The sequence below is a fragment of the Callithrix jacchus genome, chromosome 4, assembly GCF_049354715.1.
Source record: "Callithrix jacchus isolate 240 chromosome 4, calJac240_pri, whole genome shotgun sequence".
Classification (NCBI taxonomy): Eukaryota; Metazoa; Chordata; class Mammalia; order Primates; family Cebidae; genus Callithrix; species Callithrix jacchus.
Window position 1 is genome coordinate 51,188,765 of NC_133505.1, and position 15,877 is coordinate 51,204,641.

General features: G+C 41.8%; 1 protein-coding gene across 9 annotated transcripts in view; it reads left to right on the forward strand.

The window, feature by feature from the left end:
* UBR2 (ubiquitin protein ligase E3 component n-recognin 2) overlaps window positions 1-15,050 on the forward strand; it is a 125,345-nt gene extending 110,295 nt beyond the window's left edge. For 5 of the 9 annotated variants that reach the window (XR_013534212.1, XM_035295658.3, XM_078369180.1 and 2 more), the window contains 7 exons: window positions 1,449-1,579; window positions 2,637-2,745; window positions 5,618-5,674; window positions 7,480-7,557; window positions 9,498-9,668; window positions 10,855-10,956; window positions 12,316-15,050. Coding sequence is in view for 4 of the 9 variants with exons in the window: in XM_035295658.3 (XP_035151549.1) it covers window positions 1,449-1,579; window positions 2,637-2,745; window positions 5,618-5,674; window positions 7,480-7,557; window positions 9,498-9,668; window positions 10,855-10,956; window positions 12,316-12,457 (790 nt within the window). In the remaining 5 variants the exon portion in view is untranslated. The remainder of the gene's footprint in view (window positions 1-1,448; window positions 1,580-2,636; window positions 2,746-5,617; window positions 5,675-7,479; window positions 7,558-9,497; window positions 9,669-10,854; window positions 10,957-12,315) is intronic. The other 4 variants (XR_013534213.1, XR_013534214.1, XR_013534215.1 and 1 more) reach the window with 1 other exon arrangement.
* Window positions 15,051-15,877: the final 827 nt, after the last annotated feature.

Genomic DNA, 15,877 nt, shown 5'->3' on the forward strand with positions numbered 1-15,877 from the left:
TTGGGAGGCTGAGGCAGGTAGATCACAAGGTCAGGAGCTTGAGGCCAGCCTGGTCAATATGGTGAAACTCTGTCTCTACTAAAAATACAAAAATTAGCTGGCTGTGGTGGCAGGCATCTGTAGTCCCAGCTACTCAGGAGGCTGAGGCAGAAGGATCACTTGAACCTGGGAGGCAGAGGTTGCAGTGAGCCAAGATTATGCCACTGCACTCCAGCCTGGGTGACAGAGCAAGACGCTGTCTCAAAAAAAAAAAAAAATCTATAAAGTTAGGAATTATTAAAATATCCATTTTTTGACTAAATTATCCAATTTCTGAGAACCTACAGTAACAAAATAATTCAGCATACAGAAAAAAAAAACCATATAGGCATATAAAGATGGACACTCCAGCCAGGCGCCATGGCTCAAGACTTTAGTCCGGCAGATTGCTTGAGCCTAGGCATTCAAGACCAGCCTGGCCAACATGGCGAAACAAAAAATACAAAAATTAGCCGGGCATGATGGCATGTGCCTGTAGTCCCATCTTCTCAGGAAGTTGAAGTAGCCAGATCACCCAGGGAAGCGAAAGCTGCAGTGAGTCATCGTCTCACCACTGCACTCCAGACTGGACAACAGAGTGAGAGCCTGTCTCAAAAAGAAAAAGATACACACTCTGAAGTTATCTATATTAACAAAGAATTGAAAGCAGTCTAAGTGTTTGCAGGTGAATAGTTTGATATAGATAGTGATGGATATGTTCCAAAATATTACAAATCTATTTAAAATGTGGCTTATAGAAGCTGGGTGCAGTGGCATGTCCTGTAGTCCCAGCTGCTCGAGAGGCTGAGGTGGGAGGATTGCTTGAGCCCAGTAGTTTGAGTCCATCCTAGACAACTTTTCATTTTCCACATTTTCTCTTTACGTGACTATATTACTTTTTTGTTGTTGTTTGTTTGTTTGTTTGTTTTTTTGAGAAGGAGTTTTGCTCTTGTTACCCAGGCTGGAGTGCAATGGCACGATCTCAGCTCACCGCAACTTCCGCCTCCTGGGTTCAGGCAATTCTCCTGCCTCAGCCTCCTGAGTAGCTGGGATTACAGGCACGCACCACCATGCCCAGCTAATTTTTTGTATTTTTAGTAGAGATGGGGTTTCACCATGTTGACCAGGATGGTCTCGATCTCTTGACCTCGTGATCCACCCGCCTCAGCCTCCCAAAGTGCTGGGATTACAGGCTTGAGCCACCGCGCCCGGCCCTACTTTTATAAATTTTAGTAACAGCATTGGAGGCTGTGTCACCACTTATACCTGGAATCCTACAGTAACATGCCACCACTTGCTTATTAACCCACTCTTTTTAAACATATGTGCCATCAGTTCCAAATGACCGTCAACTCTGTTTTCACACTATGCTATTAGTACAGTGACCTTTTCTTGTAGATTTCCCAGTAGTCATCTTTTTTCTTTTTTAGTGCCTTGAAAGAAATACCATCGGGCTGGCATCTGTGGAGGAGTGTCAGAGCTGGAATCATGCCTTTCCTGAAGTGTTCTGCTTTGTTTTTTCATTACTTAAATGGAGTTCCTTCCCCACCCGATATTCAAGGTAATTTATACTTTCTTTCAAAATGTAGAGACAGTTTGTAATCCTTTACTCCAGCAAATATAAAGATCACTTGCAAAAATGAAAATTGACTAAAAGTTCAAAGCATAGCTAATTGACTATGGTGATGTACACATTTATAGAATAAAACGTATGTTTATGTATATGTCTCCTTTTGTTTGGATCTCAGTAAATGACTATTAAACTTCTGTGTAAATGTTTTTACACCTGCAAAGCACTTCTTCCAAAAAGATCTTAGTTTTGTTTTCAGATGTTAAAATATACAATTATATATTATTCATAAACAAGCCTTCTCAGATTTGAAAAGGTGAAAAACTGACAATTTCAAGTGATTTTTAACTTGAAACATGCATAGTGTTAAAATTTAGAATACCTGTAATTAATTGCACATAAATCTGATTTTAATGTGAGAATTGATTTGCTCTTTCATAGGTGTTTTCCATGTTCTGTTTTCATTCATTTCATAAAGGTGGACTTGACTGTATCTCTGTATTCTCATGGTGCCTGGCCCTGGCCATACAGCGCCTGGATGCAGTGCTGTTCTCTGAAAGTGTGTCGACTGGCATTTCCATTCAGTTAGTTGCCCAGGAATCATATAAAGAGTTTAGTCTTCCAGATTATTTGCAGTGCTGATTAGAGTTGGTATTTAAATCCAGGTCTCATGGTAAAACTGTCTGGTATTTGTGTCTTGCTTGGTCCTTTTCCAGAACCCCCATACATTATTTTTATCATTTAATGTTCACAATCTACTGCACAAACCCTGTGCAGTAGATTGGCAGGCACACCATTTTACAAATGATAAAGCTGAGACACCAAGACATTAGGACCAGTTTGGTGTAGGAGTCGCCTGACTGCACTCTATGCATTGTGCCATTTTCCATGGATTCCTTCCACATGCCATTCTGTTAACTTCCTACAGGTTATGTACATGGCAGATTTGAATTCTTTCATCCTTTTTTTTTAAGCTCTGCTGTTGCTTAACTCTCATGAGGAACATGCTCTTAGTTGTTATATGCACTCTTTTGTTCTTCATTTGCAGTTCCTGGAACAAGCCATTTTGAACATTTATGTAACTATCTTTCCCTACCAAGCAACCTCATTTGCCTTTTTCAAGAAAATAGTGAGATCATGAATTCACTGATTGAAAGGTAATGATTATACACTTTTCTTCATTGTATTAAATAGTTCTATGGAACCAAACTTTAGTTATCACATTCGTAGCAAAATTCTCAAATAGTGACTCTGATAGAATTCAACACAAATAACTCAAGCTGTAATAAGTAAGTTTTTTTTGTTTTTTGTTTTTTTTTTTAAGACAGAGTCTTGCTCTGTCACCCAGGCTGGAGTGCAGTGGTGCAATCTCGGCTCAGTGCAACCTCCAACCTCCGTCTCCTGGGTTCAAGCAATCCTCCTGCCTCAGCTTCCTGAGTAGCTAGGATTGCAGGCATACATCACCACACCTGGCTAATTTTTTTTTTGTATTTTTAGTAGAGATGTGGTTTTACCATGTTGGTCAGGCTGGTCTTGACCTCAAATGATCCACCCACCTCAGCCTCCCAAAGTGCTGGGATTACAGACGTGAGCCACTGCACCTGGCCTATGAGTAGGCCCTTTTTAGCTAAGGATCTGGCTTTTCAGTAAAATTTTGGCCAAGCTAGTGAATAGCATAAACAAATATCCATGGAAGGGGAATAGTGGTAGAAATGTTTATTTCCTTACATGAACTTACTTGTTAAGGACTTTCTTCCATAGGTTTTTTGTTTTTAAAAGATAGAGTTTTGCCATTTTTTTCCTGCCTTTGAACTCCTGGGCTGAGATAGTCTTCCCTCCTCAGCCTCCCTCCTGAGTAGCTGGGACTACAGACACATGCCATCACACTCAGCTTTTCATAGATTTTTAAAGCTGAGAAAACACTTAATGCTAGCTAGTCCAGTACCCTCAACTTTATGTTTGAGAAAACTGTGAAGTCTACAGAAATTGGCCTGTCAATCATGTCAAGTTAGTGACTGAGTTAAATATATGGCTGTTTTGTCCACAAAATGGGGGAAAATATTTGCAAACCATATATATAAGGGACTGATATCCAGAATAGGCTAGGCACAGTGGCTCACCCCTGTAATCCCAGCACTTTGGGAGGCAGAGGTGGAAGAATCACTTGAGCCCAGCAGTTCAAGACCAGCGTGGGTAACATGGCAAGAACCCCACCTCTACAAAAAATTCAAAAATTAGCCAGGCATGGTGATGTGCACCTGTCAGGAGACTGAAGTGGGAGGATCATTTGAGCCCTGGATTTCGAGGCTACAATGAGCTGTGTGCCACTCCACTATAGCCTGGATGACAGATCAAGACCTGTATCAAAAAAAAAAAATCCAGACTATATGTATCCATAATTCCTACAACTTGACAACAACAACAAAAGATTAAAAAATAGGCAAAGGACTCGAATAGGTATTTCTCCAAAGAAGATAAGCTAATAGCCAAAAAAGCACATGAAGAGATGCTCAACATCACTAGTCACAGCAGAAATCACAGTAAGATACCACTTCACACCCATTAGATGGGCCATTATTTTTTTTAAATAAAGAAAATAACGAGTGTTAACAAGGATATGGAAAAATTGGTATCTTTGTGCATGGGTTATGGAAAATGATAGAGCCACTATGGAAAACAGCATGACAGTTCCTCAAAAAGATAAACATAAAATTACCTTATGATCCAGTAATTCCACCTTTTAGGCACAGATTACAAAATAACTGAAAGCAGGAATTCAGACCCACATTATTATACACCCACATTTTCAGCAGCATTATTCACAGTAGCAGAAAGGTGTAAACAACCCAGATGTCCATCAACAGATGAATGGAAGCAAAAAATGTGGCGTGTGAACATACACATAATGGAATATTATTTAGCCTTAAAAGTAGGTCAGGTGTGGTGGCACATGCCTGTAGTCCCAGCTACTCAAGAGGCTGGGGCAGGAGAATTGCTTGAACCTGGGAGGTGGAGGTTGCAGTGAGCCAAGATTGCACCACTGCACTCCAGCCTGAGTGACAGAGCAAGACTGTCTCAGAAAAGTAAATTCTTATACATGCTACAACATGGATGAACCTTGAGGATGTGTGCTAAGTGAAATAAGCGAGTCACAAAAGGATACATACTGTATGATTCCACTTCAGTGAGGTACCTAGAGCAGTCAGATTCCTACAAACAGAAAGAAAGATGGTGGCAGCCAGGGACTGGGAGAAGGAATTTCACATTTAATGAGTACCGAGTTTCAGTTGAGAAAGATGAAGCAGTTCTGGAAATGAATAGTGGTGCTGGTTGCACAATATGAATGTACTTAGTGCTACAGAACATTCGACTTGCAAGTAGATAACATGGTCATTTTAATGTTACATGTATTTTTCCACATGTGTCATCTTTGTCACCCAGGCTTGAGTGCAGTGGCACAGTCACAGCTAATCCTCCTGGGCTCAAGCAGTCCTCCCACCTCAGCTTCCCAAGTAGCTGGGAACTACAGGCACGTGCCACCACACCCAGCTAGTTTTTGTATTTTTTGTAGAGAAGGGCTTTTGCCATGTTGCCCAGGCTGGTCTCGAACTCCTGGGCCCAGGTAATCTTTAATCTTCCTGCCTCAGCCTCCCAAAGTGCAAGGATTACAGGTGTGAGCAACTGGCCAAAAAAGTTTTATTTTTAATATGAATGTTCTAGCTCCCGATAATGTTAACTTGGCATTAATATAGATTAATATAGACTAGTTTTTCTAGAGTATCCAAATTAGTAAGATAATGATGTTTATAGCTACAAATTTTAATATATTAAGCATTCTTACTTTTAGAAAATATTCTCCTGATTTTAAAGGTTGTAGTCAAAATAGTATTTCTCCAGGTTTCTTTTGATGAAGTAAATATGTTAAGAATATTATTTTCCTCTTATTGGCCACGGAGGGGAAAAAATTCTAGTTCTAACCCTTTAAAAGTAAAAGTGTGTTGTGTTTTTCCCCCTCTGTTTACATTAAAGTTGGTGTCATAACAGTGAAGTTAAAAGATATCTAGAAGGTGAAAGAGATGCTATAAGGTAAGTTAAAGATCCTCAAAAACTTGATGGGGTGGGAGAAAGGGTGGAATCAGGACATAAATGCTGTATTCCTTCAGTAACTGACTTCTCAAGCCTTCAGTGATTCCAAAAGTTTAAGATATCTTGCACATACACACACACACTCACACACATGTATTTTTTTTTTTAAGACAGAGTTTCGCTCTTGTTACCCAGGCTGGACTGCAATGGCGTGATCTCGGCTCACCGCAACCTCCGCCTCCTGGGTTCAGGCAATTCTCCTGCCTCAGCCTCCTGAGTAGCTGGGATTACAGACACGCGCCACCATGCCCAGCTAATTTTTTGTATTTTTAGTAGAGACGGGGTTTCACCATATTGACCAGGATGGTCTCGATCTCTTAACCTCGTGATCCACCCGCCTCGGCCTCCCAAAGTGCTGGGGTTACAGGCATGAGCCACCGTGCCCAGCATTTTTTTCTTAATCTAATGATGAGAGTCTGTGAAAGTCAGAACTATGAACATAAATATACTACATTATTCTTGGCAGAAGAAGCAAATAACCAAGTTATTATATTTTGGAATATTTGCTCTAAGAAACTATAAAGCATCACCTAGGTTTCTCTTAGCTCTATTTTTTTTTTTCTATCTTTCATTATGGGAAAGCTCTCCAGAAGTATGAAGAGTGAAATAATGAGGCTCCACATGCTTGTCACTCACCTTCAGTAACTGTCAGTCACATCATGGCCAGTCACTTCTTAATCATTGTTTCTTCTTCATTTCTTTTTACATTAATTCTATTCTGATTCTGTAGTAAAGTATGCTCTACCAGATCCTAGCAGAATGTGTCTCAACTGTTGTTATACAGGTCAAGCATCTCTAATCCAAATATCTGAAATTCAGAATGTTCCCATGAGCATTCCTTTGAGCTCCATGTTGGCACTCAAAAAGTTTCCAGCCGGGCGCTGTGGCTCACGCCTATAATCCAAGCACTTTGGGAGGCCGAGGTGGGCAGATCACCTGAGGCTCAAGGCCAGCCTGGCCATCATGGTGAAACCCCATCTTTAAAAAAAAAAAAAATATTTTCAATTCTGGAGCATTTCAGATTGCAGGTTTTAAGATTAGAGATACTCAACCTGGATTAACAATTGAGATGCATCTGTTATGATATGGTACAGCGTGCTTTACTACAGAATCCAAATAAAAGTAATGCACATATTCCAAACTCCAACAAGATTCAAAACCCAAAGCACTTTGGATAATGGATACTCAACCTCTATCTCCTGGTTCTGGTAAAAATACATCACCCATAAAAGTCAGAAGACTAGAGGAGATGATCTGTCCTATTTGTTACTTTTACACATCCAGAAATAACACCCTAAGTTTCTAGTTGGACCACATGAAATGTCCATTTTTATAAGTCAGAAATGGTTGAATATCACCAATTTCATGTGATTCCACCCTGACCTCAGAAAACTCTTAATAAATGGAACAATAATCCTCAACCAGAAGTATACATCAGAATAACCTTGGGAACTTTTAAAAAAATACTCAGGCCACTACCTACTGAATTGTAATTTCTCTAAAGTTGGAGCCCTAGCGTGTCTATCCCTTCAAAATTCCCCCAAGTGATTTTGATGTGATTAAGAATTACTGTCTAAAATAATCCACCCTTCAGTTTAACTCCATTTCTCATCTTGGCAGTAGATAAAGTAGTGAAAGGCCCCACTGTGTTACCCGGTCTAGGCAGGTGTGTGCACATGAAGTGCCTCATAATATAATATGACCTAAATTAATGGAGCGTTTTTTAATTTTTCCCTTGTTTTCAGATATCCAAGAGAATCTAACAAATTAATAAACCTTCCAGAGGATTACAGCAGCCTCATTAATCAAGCATCCAATTTCTCGTAAGTTTTGCTATTAGCATTGAACATTCCCTGCCACTGGAAACACATCTCTGCCAAGCATTTGAAGGATTTTGTTGTTGTTCTTTGTTTTGTTTGGGTAGAAAAATCATAACATCATAGTACTTTATGAGAGGAGGGGAAGGAGAAAAAGGGGGGAAAAAAAAGAAACTTGGCCAGGCTTGGTGGCTCATACCTGTAATCCCAGCACTTTGGGAAGCCAAGGTGGGTGGATCACCTGAGGTCAGGAGTTTGAGACCAGCCTGGCCAACATGGTGAAACCGCATCTTTTCTAAAAATACAAAATTAGCCAGACGTGGTAGTGGGCACCTGTAATTACAGCCACTCAGGAGACTGAGGCAGGAGAATCATTTGAATCCAGGAAGCAGTGGTTGCAGTGAGCCAAGATCGAGCTATTGCACTCCAGCCTGGGTGACAAGATCAAAGAGCAAAACTCCATCTCAAAAAAAAAAAAAGAAAGAATAACATCTGTAGTACTCTGTACTGTGTAACTTATAAAAGCATCATTTCATTATGTTTCAGAATAAGTCATGGAATGGGAGGAAGAGAAGCAAATTTGATTCATGAATGTTTATCTACATAATAATTTGTGCTTAAAATAATAACATCCCTTAGTAATTTTGTTTTGTTTTGTTTTTTGAGACCAAGGCTTGCTCTGTCGCCCAGGGATGGAGTGCAGTAGTGCAATCTTCGCTCACTGCAACCTCCACCTCCCAGATTTTAGTGATTCTCCTACCTCAGCCTTCTGAGTAGCTGGGCTTACAGGCACACACCACAATGCTCAGCTAATTTTTGTATTTTTAGTAGAGACAGGATTTCACCATGTTGGCCAGGCTGGTCTCAAACTCACCGTCACCTTCCAGAGTGCTGGGATTACAGGCGTAAGCCACTGCACCCAGGAGTAATGTTTAATACAGTATTGAATATTTAACATACAAGCAGCATGAAGAAGAATATAATATGGGAGGCGGAGGTGGGAGGATCACTTGAGCCCAGGAGGTGGAGGCTGCAGTTAGCCATGATGGTGCCACTGCACTCCAGCCTGGGTGACAGGGAGACCTTGTCTCAAGAAAAAAACAAGAATGTAACAATGTAAGAACTTAAACATTACCTAGACAGTTGAAGCCCCCCAGCTGTATCTTCTTTGTTGTCTCTTCCCCCTCCCCCTGAAGATACCTATTATTCTAAATGGAATATTAAGCAGTCCATTCCTATACATTAACTACATAGGTTTCTATTCCGAAGCAGCATCTATTATTATTCTGCATGTTTTTGTTTTTTTGTTTTTGTTTTTTTCTGAGATGGAGTTTTTCTTGTTGCCCAGGCTAGAGTGCGGTGGTGTGATCTTGGATCACAGCAACCTCTGCCTCCCAGGTTCAAGCGATTCTCCTATCTCAGCTGTCCAAGTAGCTGGGACTACAGGTGCACACCACCATGCCTGGCTAATTTTAGTAGAGAAGGGGTGTCACCATATTGGTCAGGCTAGCCTTGAACTCCTGACATGCCTTGACCTCCCAAAGGACTGGGATTGTAGGTGCGAGCCATGGCACCCAACCGATTTTGCATTCATTCAGCATTGTTTCTAAGATTTGTCTGTGTTGACATGTCTAACTTTATTGATTTTTCACTGCTCTATAGTATTTTATTGTATGACAGTGGCACCATTTATCTTTTTCTTCTATTGATGATTTTATTTTTTTCTCCAGTTGTTGATTCTTTGACTGTTCCCAGCACGTGGTCTTTGTGTATATGTGCAGGGTGTCCTGTTCCCTATTCTAGGAATAAATTGGCATAGACTATAGGATATACGCCTCTTTGGCTCTACTTGACACTGCAGAATTCTTTTCTGGGCTGTTTTTTTCATCACTAGCTCTTTAGCCACTCTTTAGAGCAATGACTCATGGGTTTTTTGTCCCTTAAAGGTGCCCCAAATCAGGTGGTGATAAGAGCAGAGCCCCAACTCTGTGCCTTGTGTGTGGATCACTGCTGTGCTCCCAGAGTTACTGCTGCCAGACTGAACTGGAAGGGGAGGATGTAGGAGCCTGCACAGCTCACACCTACTCCTGCGGCTCTGGAGTGGGCATCTTCTTGAGGTAAGGACCTGCAGGGGGCTTTTTAGCTTTGGGTCTGCCTCAGTATCTGACTGTTGAAGTGTCACAAGAAACTACTATATTGCCACGAATTTTGAGACCACTCTTCTGTGTTTGATTTATTGGAGAAATATGGAGATACTCGTCTCCTCAAATCTCACATTTGGCCCTTGCCAACTCTGTGTTGGTTCTTTTATTATCATTCCCATTCCTCTGCCCCCCACCCCAGGCAACGGTTCTGTTCCAGTTTCTTCATGTCTCCCTCCAACATGAAACTTCCCTGATTTTCTGTCCAATCCAGTCAGAATTATTTTATCTATTATGTCTTCATGGCTTTTGGATTTTACCTCCATTCATATATATTATCACAGTTCTGCATGTCAGCTTGTGATTAGTGACTGCTATGTACTAGGCATTGAGAATGCAGTCGTCCACAGTGCAGACAAAGGTCTCTGCCCTCATGGATGGAGCTCATTTTCTAATGAGAGAGAAGATAAGCAAGACTGACAAGACTTTAGGTAGATAGTAGTATAGGCTAAGGAGAAAAATAAAGCCGGGAGGGGAATATGAAATGGCGGCTGTGGAGCTAAATGTGAGATTTAATTTTAGTAGATCAGGGAAGAGCATGACTTCTGAGTAAAGACCTAAAGAAGTGGGAGAGCATTCCAGGCAGGGAGGGGCTAGTACACAGTTGCTGGGGTAGAAATGTGCCTGTGCCTGCCTGCTCAAGGCAAGGAGGCTCGTGTCACTGGAGTGTTGTGCACAAGGGAAAGAATCTGGGGGCCTGCTGTGTGCTGGTGACATCTCTGGGGAAGTGGAAGCCATTTCAGGGTTTGAAGTAGTGACATGACATGAGCGTGAGCTCCTCTGGAGCATTGATCGTATCTGTATTTTAGTCATCACCCCAGTACCCTGACAAGTTCTTATACGTAGTAGATCCTCAATCAATATTTGTTTAATTGAGCTGAACTATTAACGCCAGAAACAGGCAAGTCTCTCAAAGGGATCAGGGGACACAAAAATGTGTCTCAATTCAACCTAATTCCTAATTTGCCCACAATTTTTTAATGGATAACTTTTATATAGTGGTTAAGGTATCAGTTCTGTAAGACTTCATTCTGTTTGGAACTGAATACAGACATTGGTTACTAATGTGTAACTCTGTAATGTATGAATGATCTCTCTACAGAGTACGGGAATGTCAGGTGCTATTTTTAGCTGGCAAAACCAAAGGCTGTTTTTATTCTCCTCCTTACCTTGATGACTATGGGGAGACCGACCAGGGACTCAGGTAAGGACCCATCCTGAGTTAGCTGATTCAAGGCCTGCAAAGCCCTTCAGTACGTGGTGACATCCTGAGGGCGGAGGGCTGAGGTGGTTCTGGAAGAGGTGGTTGTGTTACCTGTGGAGTCTTCAAGGAGGGTGCCCTGCTGCCTGGTTTGGTGTTCTTTTCCTGGCCTTCAGAATGCCACAAGGAACATCAGGTTAAGTAAGGGAAGAGAACAGGACAGAGTGCAACCTTACTCCATTTATCACTCCAAGGAACTGGTTTGAATTGCCAACTTTTTATCCCAGCTCAGAGCACTCCAGGGATGGCCCACTCTGACTTGTGTGGCCTTGTATAGGGGAGGCCCAATGTCTGAGAAAATCTGAATCGCTAACAAATGTGCTTCTTACATTAAAATCTGGGGGACAAAGATTTAAAACATATGGAAGAATATAACAATATTTGAGGCTAAGTTACTTCTGCTCTGGTAGCTTTTGTATATTGTAAGCTAGCAACAATTCCCTCAAGTACTACTAAAGAACTTCTTTTAGACCATCTCTTTTGTCTAAAGGAGGTATAAGTTTTAACCTCCATAGATATGCATGTCCGGCCTTGAGTAGCAGATGTTGAAGGCCCAGAAACCCAAGCAAGGTAAGCAGATGAGCTGCCCCAGGCGCTGGACTGCAAGGCTATGCCCATGTGCCACCCAGTGCTGGTGTCTCCCACTGTTCTCGGTGTGGGCTGTTAGGAGGAGGAGAGCCCTGTTAGTGAGTGAGAGGATGGCTGTGCTCAGAACCAGGAGCAGAGGTGCGCTCAGGGCCCTGGTCCCAGGCAGGAACCCACCAAAGCTTGTACTTGTGTTTAAATTGGACCTGGAAGTTATTCACATTTGATTGCTTCACTGAGACTTTGTGGCTGAAAGATTGCATCTGAGAAATGTTTCTTCTTTCCTTTCCTTTCCTTTCCTTTGCACTCTTAGCAAAATCAATGAGTAACATTTGTATTTGTATAATTCTTCTTTTGCCCTCTCCTCTATGCCCTTTCCTTTTTACATGTTACCAACAAAATGGACAAATATTGGTAATTTTTGCCGCTCAACCCAGACCCTCCTCATTCCCCACAACCCTCTATTCCCTTACTCACTCTGGGTAAGTATGGTTTGTGTACCTTTCCCTCCTCTTTTCAGCACTTACTCCCTTTTACCTGTTCTTGGCAAACGGTCAGAGCTGATATTTTTGTTCATAGCCACAGTCGCCTGCCAGACCAAAATTTTGCAGGGAGTCTAAAACCAAGAACTTGTAACCTTCCCTAAATCAGGAAGGGTTGGGTTATAATAGATGGATAAACAGAACACATTCTGACTGACATGTGTCTTCTTTCTAGACGGGGAAATCCTTTACATTTATGCAACGAGCGATTCAAGAAGATTCAGAAGCTCTGGCACCAACACAGTGTCACCGAGGAAATTGGACGCGCACAGGAAGCCAATCAGACACTGGCTGGCATTGACTGGCAACATTTATAATTATTGCACCACCAAAAAACACAATCTTGGAATTTTTTTTAACCCAGTTGGCTTTTTAAGAAAGAAGGTCTGGCCGGGCGTAGAGGCTCACACCTGTAATCCCAGCCCTTTGGGAGGCCAAGGCGGGCGGATCACGAGGTGTCAGGAGTTCGAGACCAGCCTGACCAACATGGTGAAACCCCGTCTCTAGTAAAAATACAAAAATAAACTGGGCGTGGGGGTGTGTGCCTGTAATCCCAGCTACGCAGGAGCCTGAGGCCGGAGAATCCCTTGAACCCGGGAGGCAGAGGTTGCAGTGAGCCAAGGTTGCGACACTGCACTCCAGCCTGGGCGACAGAACGAGACTCTGTCAAAAAACAAAAAAAAGTTCTGCCGAATTTGGAAATAAACTCTTTATTTAAACTTTCCTTCACAGTTTTATAGTTTCTAGCTCTGAGGACTGATGAAAATCATCTTCCATCAGCAGATTTTCTTGCACTGTTTACTGTGCCCCGCAAACATAACGTCTCGGGTTTTAAGATCGAGCGAGGAGCTTCTCTTCCTAGATTGGATCCCAGCCCCTTTATGGGCATCTGACTGCGTAGTCCCAGCCATTCTGTGATATTTCACGTTACTGATAATGGTGAACTGTGGGTCTGAAGCTGATTCAACAGAGGCAGGAAGCAAAGTCTCTAGGGTCGTACTTCCTGGTTCCTCTCAGTGACTCAACTCTGGGACTGGGTTGGTGTCCCCTCTGCGGACAGGACCCTAACCCCTAGGAGCATAGTGGTTGATTTTCAAGGCAGTGCTCCCATCTCTCCATTGACTGTGAGAGCTGGGGAACACTCATGCAGAAGCAGCCTGTGGGGAGAAGTGGCTTCCTAGTGTGCTGGCTGATTTTTCAGGGCTGTTGAATTTTTTTTTTCTTTTCTTTTTTTTTTTTTTATGGCAAGACTTTTGGCTTTGAGGAAAAAAAAAAAAAAAACCTCAAAGGGCTTTCCAAAAACTTAGGACAGTCTAAAAAATTAGGATATTCTTCTAGAATTAGTAAGAAAAATTAGGATAATGTGGATTTAAAAAATAGGATATTCTTTTAGAATATCCTAATGCCTAGATGAGAGGCCTTCATTCATAAGATCTGGTTGTTTGGGCTGTGGTTGGCATAGTTAATGTTTATTTTGGCCTCTGTCACATCCAGTTCCTTTAGATTTTAAGGTAAGCTGCTTTGGCTTTCTTTCAGATGTTCGCCAAGCTGAAGTCATAGTAGCAGGATATTCTAAAAGAGTATTCTAATTTCCTAACCATGTTCTTTTCGAATATCCTAATGTTTCAGACAGTACTTTTCTCTTGTTATTTCTAAGGCTAAATTGGCAGAGTATATCATCTAAAGTCAAACACCAAAAAAGGTGAGAACCCACTCCCACCCAGCCAGCATTTCCTGGAACAGAAACTGCTGCTTCCTTGCTGGCTCACTTAGTGCATTGCTGGGATGCTCTATGCACCCAGGCTTTTGATTCTTTTTGAACATTGTTTTTACTGAGGTGCCTTCCTAGAACAATAGCCACTTACAAAATAGCTTATAATTATTATGTACCACACAGCTACTACCATTTGATATATGACTTCTGAGAGCTTGAATACATGCAGAGTGAAGACTTAGTGAGGAATAAATTCTGAGCCTAAGATGGGACTAAGGAACAAATGAGTAATTAGAGGCTCTTAGATTTTATAACCAATGCAAGTGACTCTTTCAATCAGTTTTCTCTGAATTACATCTACAGGTTTTGTTCCACTCAGCTACCAGCTAGGCATGCTCCACAGTAAAGCAGGAAGGTCAGAAATCTAGACCCGAGGCTAAAATAAGTGAGGATATAGAAGCCACATCCCCCTCCAAGGTAGTGTGTGAAGGAACTTTCCCCACTCGAGAGGAGGATGACAGTCACCATTCTTGCTTGGGACTGACACCCAGCTGAGAGGAGGACCAGTAGGAAGAAAATTCACATTTGAAAAAGGTGGCTCTCCCCCTTTTTCTGGCCTTCATACATAAGATCTGGTTGTTTAGGCTGTAGGTGGCATAATGTTTATTTTGGCCTCTGTCACATCCAGTTTCTTTAGCTTTTAAGGTAAGCTTCTTTTGGCTTTTTTTCATGTGTTCACCAAGCTTAAATTTAAAATAATAAGATCAGGTTTCTCTCTATATAAGTGGATTATAAACATTTTCACCACATCATAGCAATACTCCAGCTTTCCGGCCCGACTTCACAGAAACCTGGAGTTAGCAGAGGCTGTCTCTGGATTTCATTCTCTGAGAATATCCGAGAGCCTAGGAGAGGATGAATTTCATGAAATAGCAACACACACATTGTTTTATTTTCTGGTGTTAAGCTAGTTGGTCTTTCCTACCTAACAAATCATGTCAGTTTTATGATTTGTTCCGCATGTTTTGTGTTTATGTTAGAAATGTTTATATAACATGCTTTCCATATCAGGGAAAATCATCTGTTTAATAAATTGGCTATAACTTTAATATCTGTGGACAACTTGTAAAATTTGGAATGTATCATATGTAAAAAGTTTAAAGATATCCAAATAAATGCTTTAGGTGTTGGCATTACTTTTGGTTAGCATATATCTTTGTTTCATTTTACACACTTAACTGCCACAGCAGTGTGCCCCATGTCACCTTGCTACAAATATAGTTAGAGATCTGTATTAGCTTGAAATTTAAGAGGCTTATATTATTAGTGGCAATTATGGCCATTAGCCAAACTATCTTGACCTTCCCAGAGAAAGTGTGATCAATTGAGCTGACTAAGTTTCATATTCATTAGCTATGACAGCTCGTAGACCTTTCTGGACCATTTTGGAACTCAAATCACTGGGAACAGGGAACTCTAAGACCTACGTCTGGATTTAAACTCTTGCTCATCCTGACCTGGTGATCTCGAGGTCCTTGTCCTTATACACTCCCCACTTTCTGCTGTTGAGAGAAACACATAGGAAGGCAGCTACACTGTCAAGGGGAATCGTTGCCCATGAGAATTCTGTTTTTCGAAATCCTCTTCAGAGCGTCAAACTAAAAGAGCAAGGTTTCCATTTTACTTGCCCTGCCTCCTGGTCATTAACGCTGCTCCCAGCCTACTCCCTTCACTAGTCTTCTCTTTAGTTCCAGGAACTCTTGAAGCCCCTCCAACACCCTCCTCCCTCAGTTCCTACTCTTGGTTTTGGTGTGGTGGGGTGTGGTGTGGTGTGTGTGTATGTGGTGTGGTTGTGTGTGGTGTGGTGTGTATGTGGTGTGGTGTGGTGTGTGTGGTGTGGTGTGTGTGTGGTGTGGTGTGTATGTGGTGTGGTTGTGTGTGGTGTGGTTTGCTTTGAAGAGACAGGGTCTTGCTCTGTCCCCCAGGCTGGAGTGCAGTGGTGCTAGTATCACTAAAGAACTCA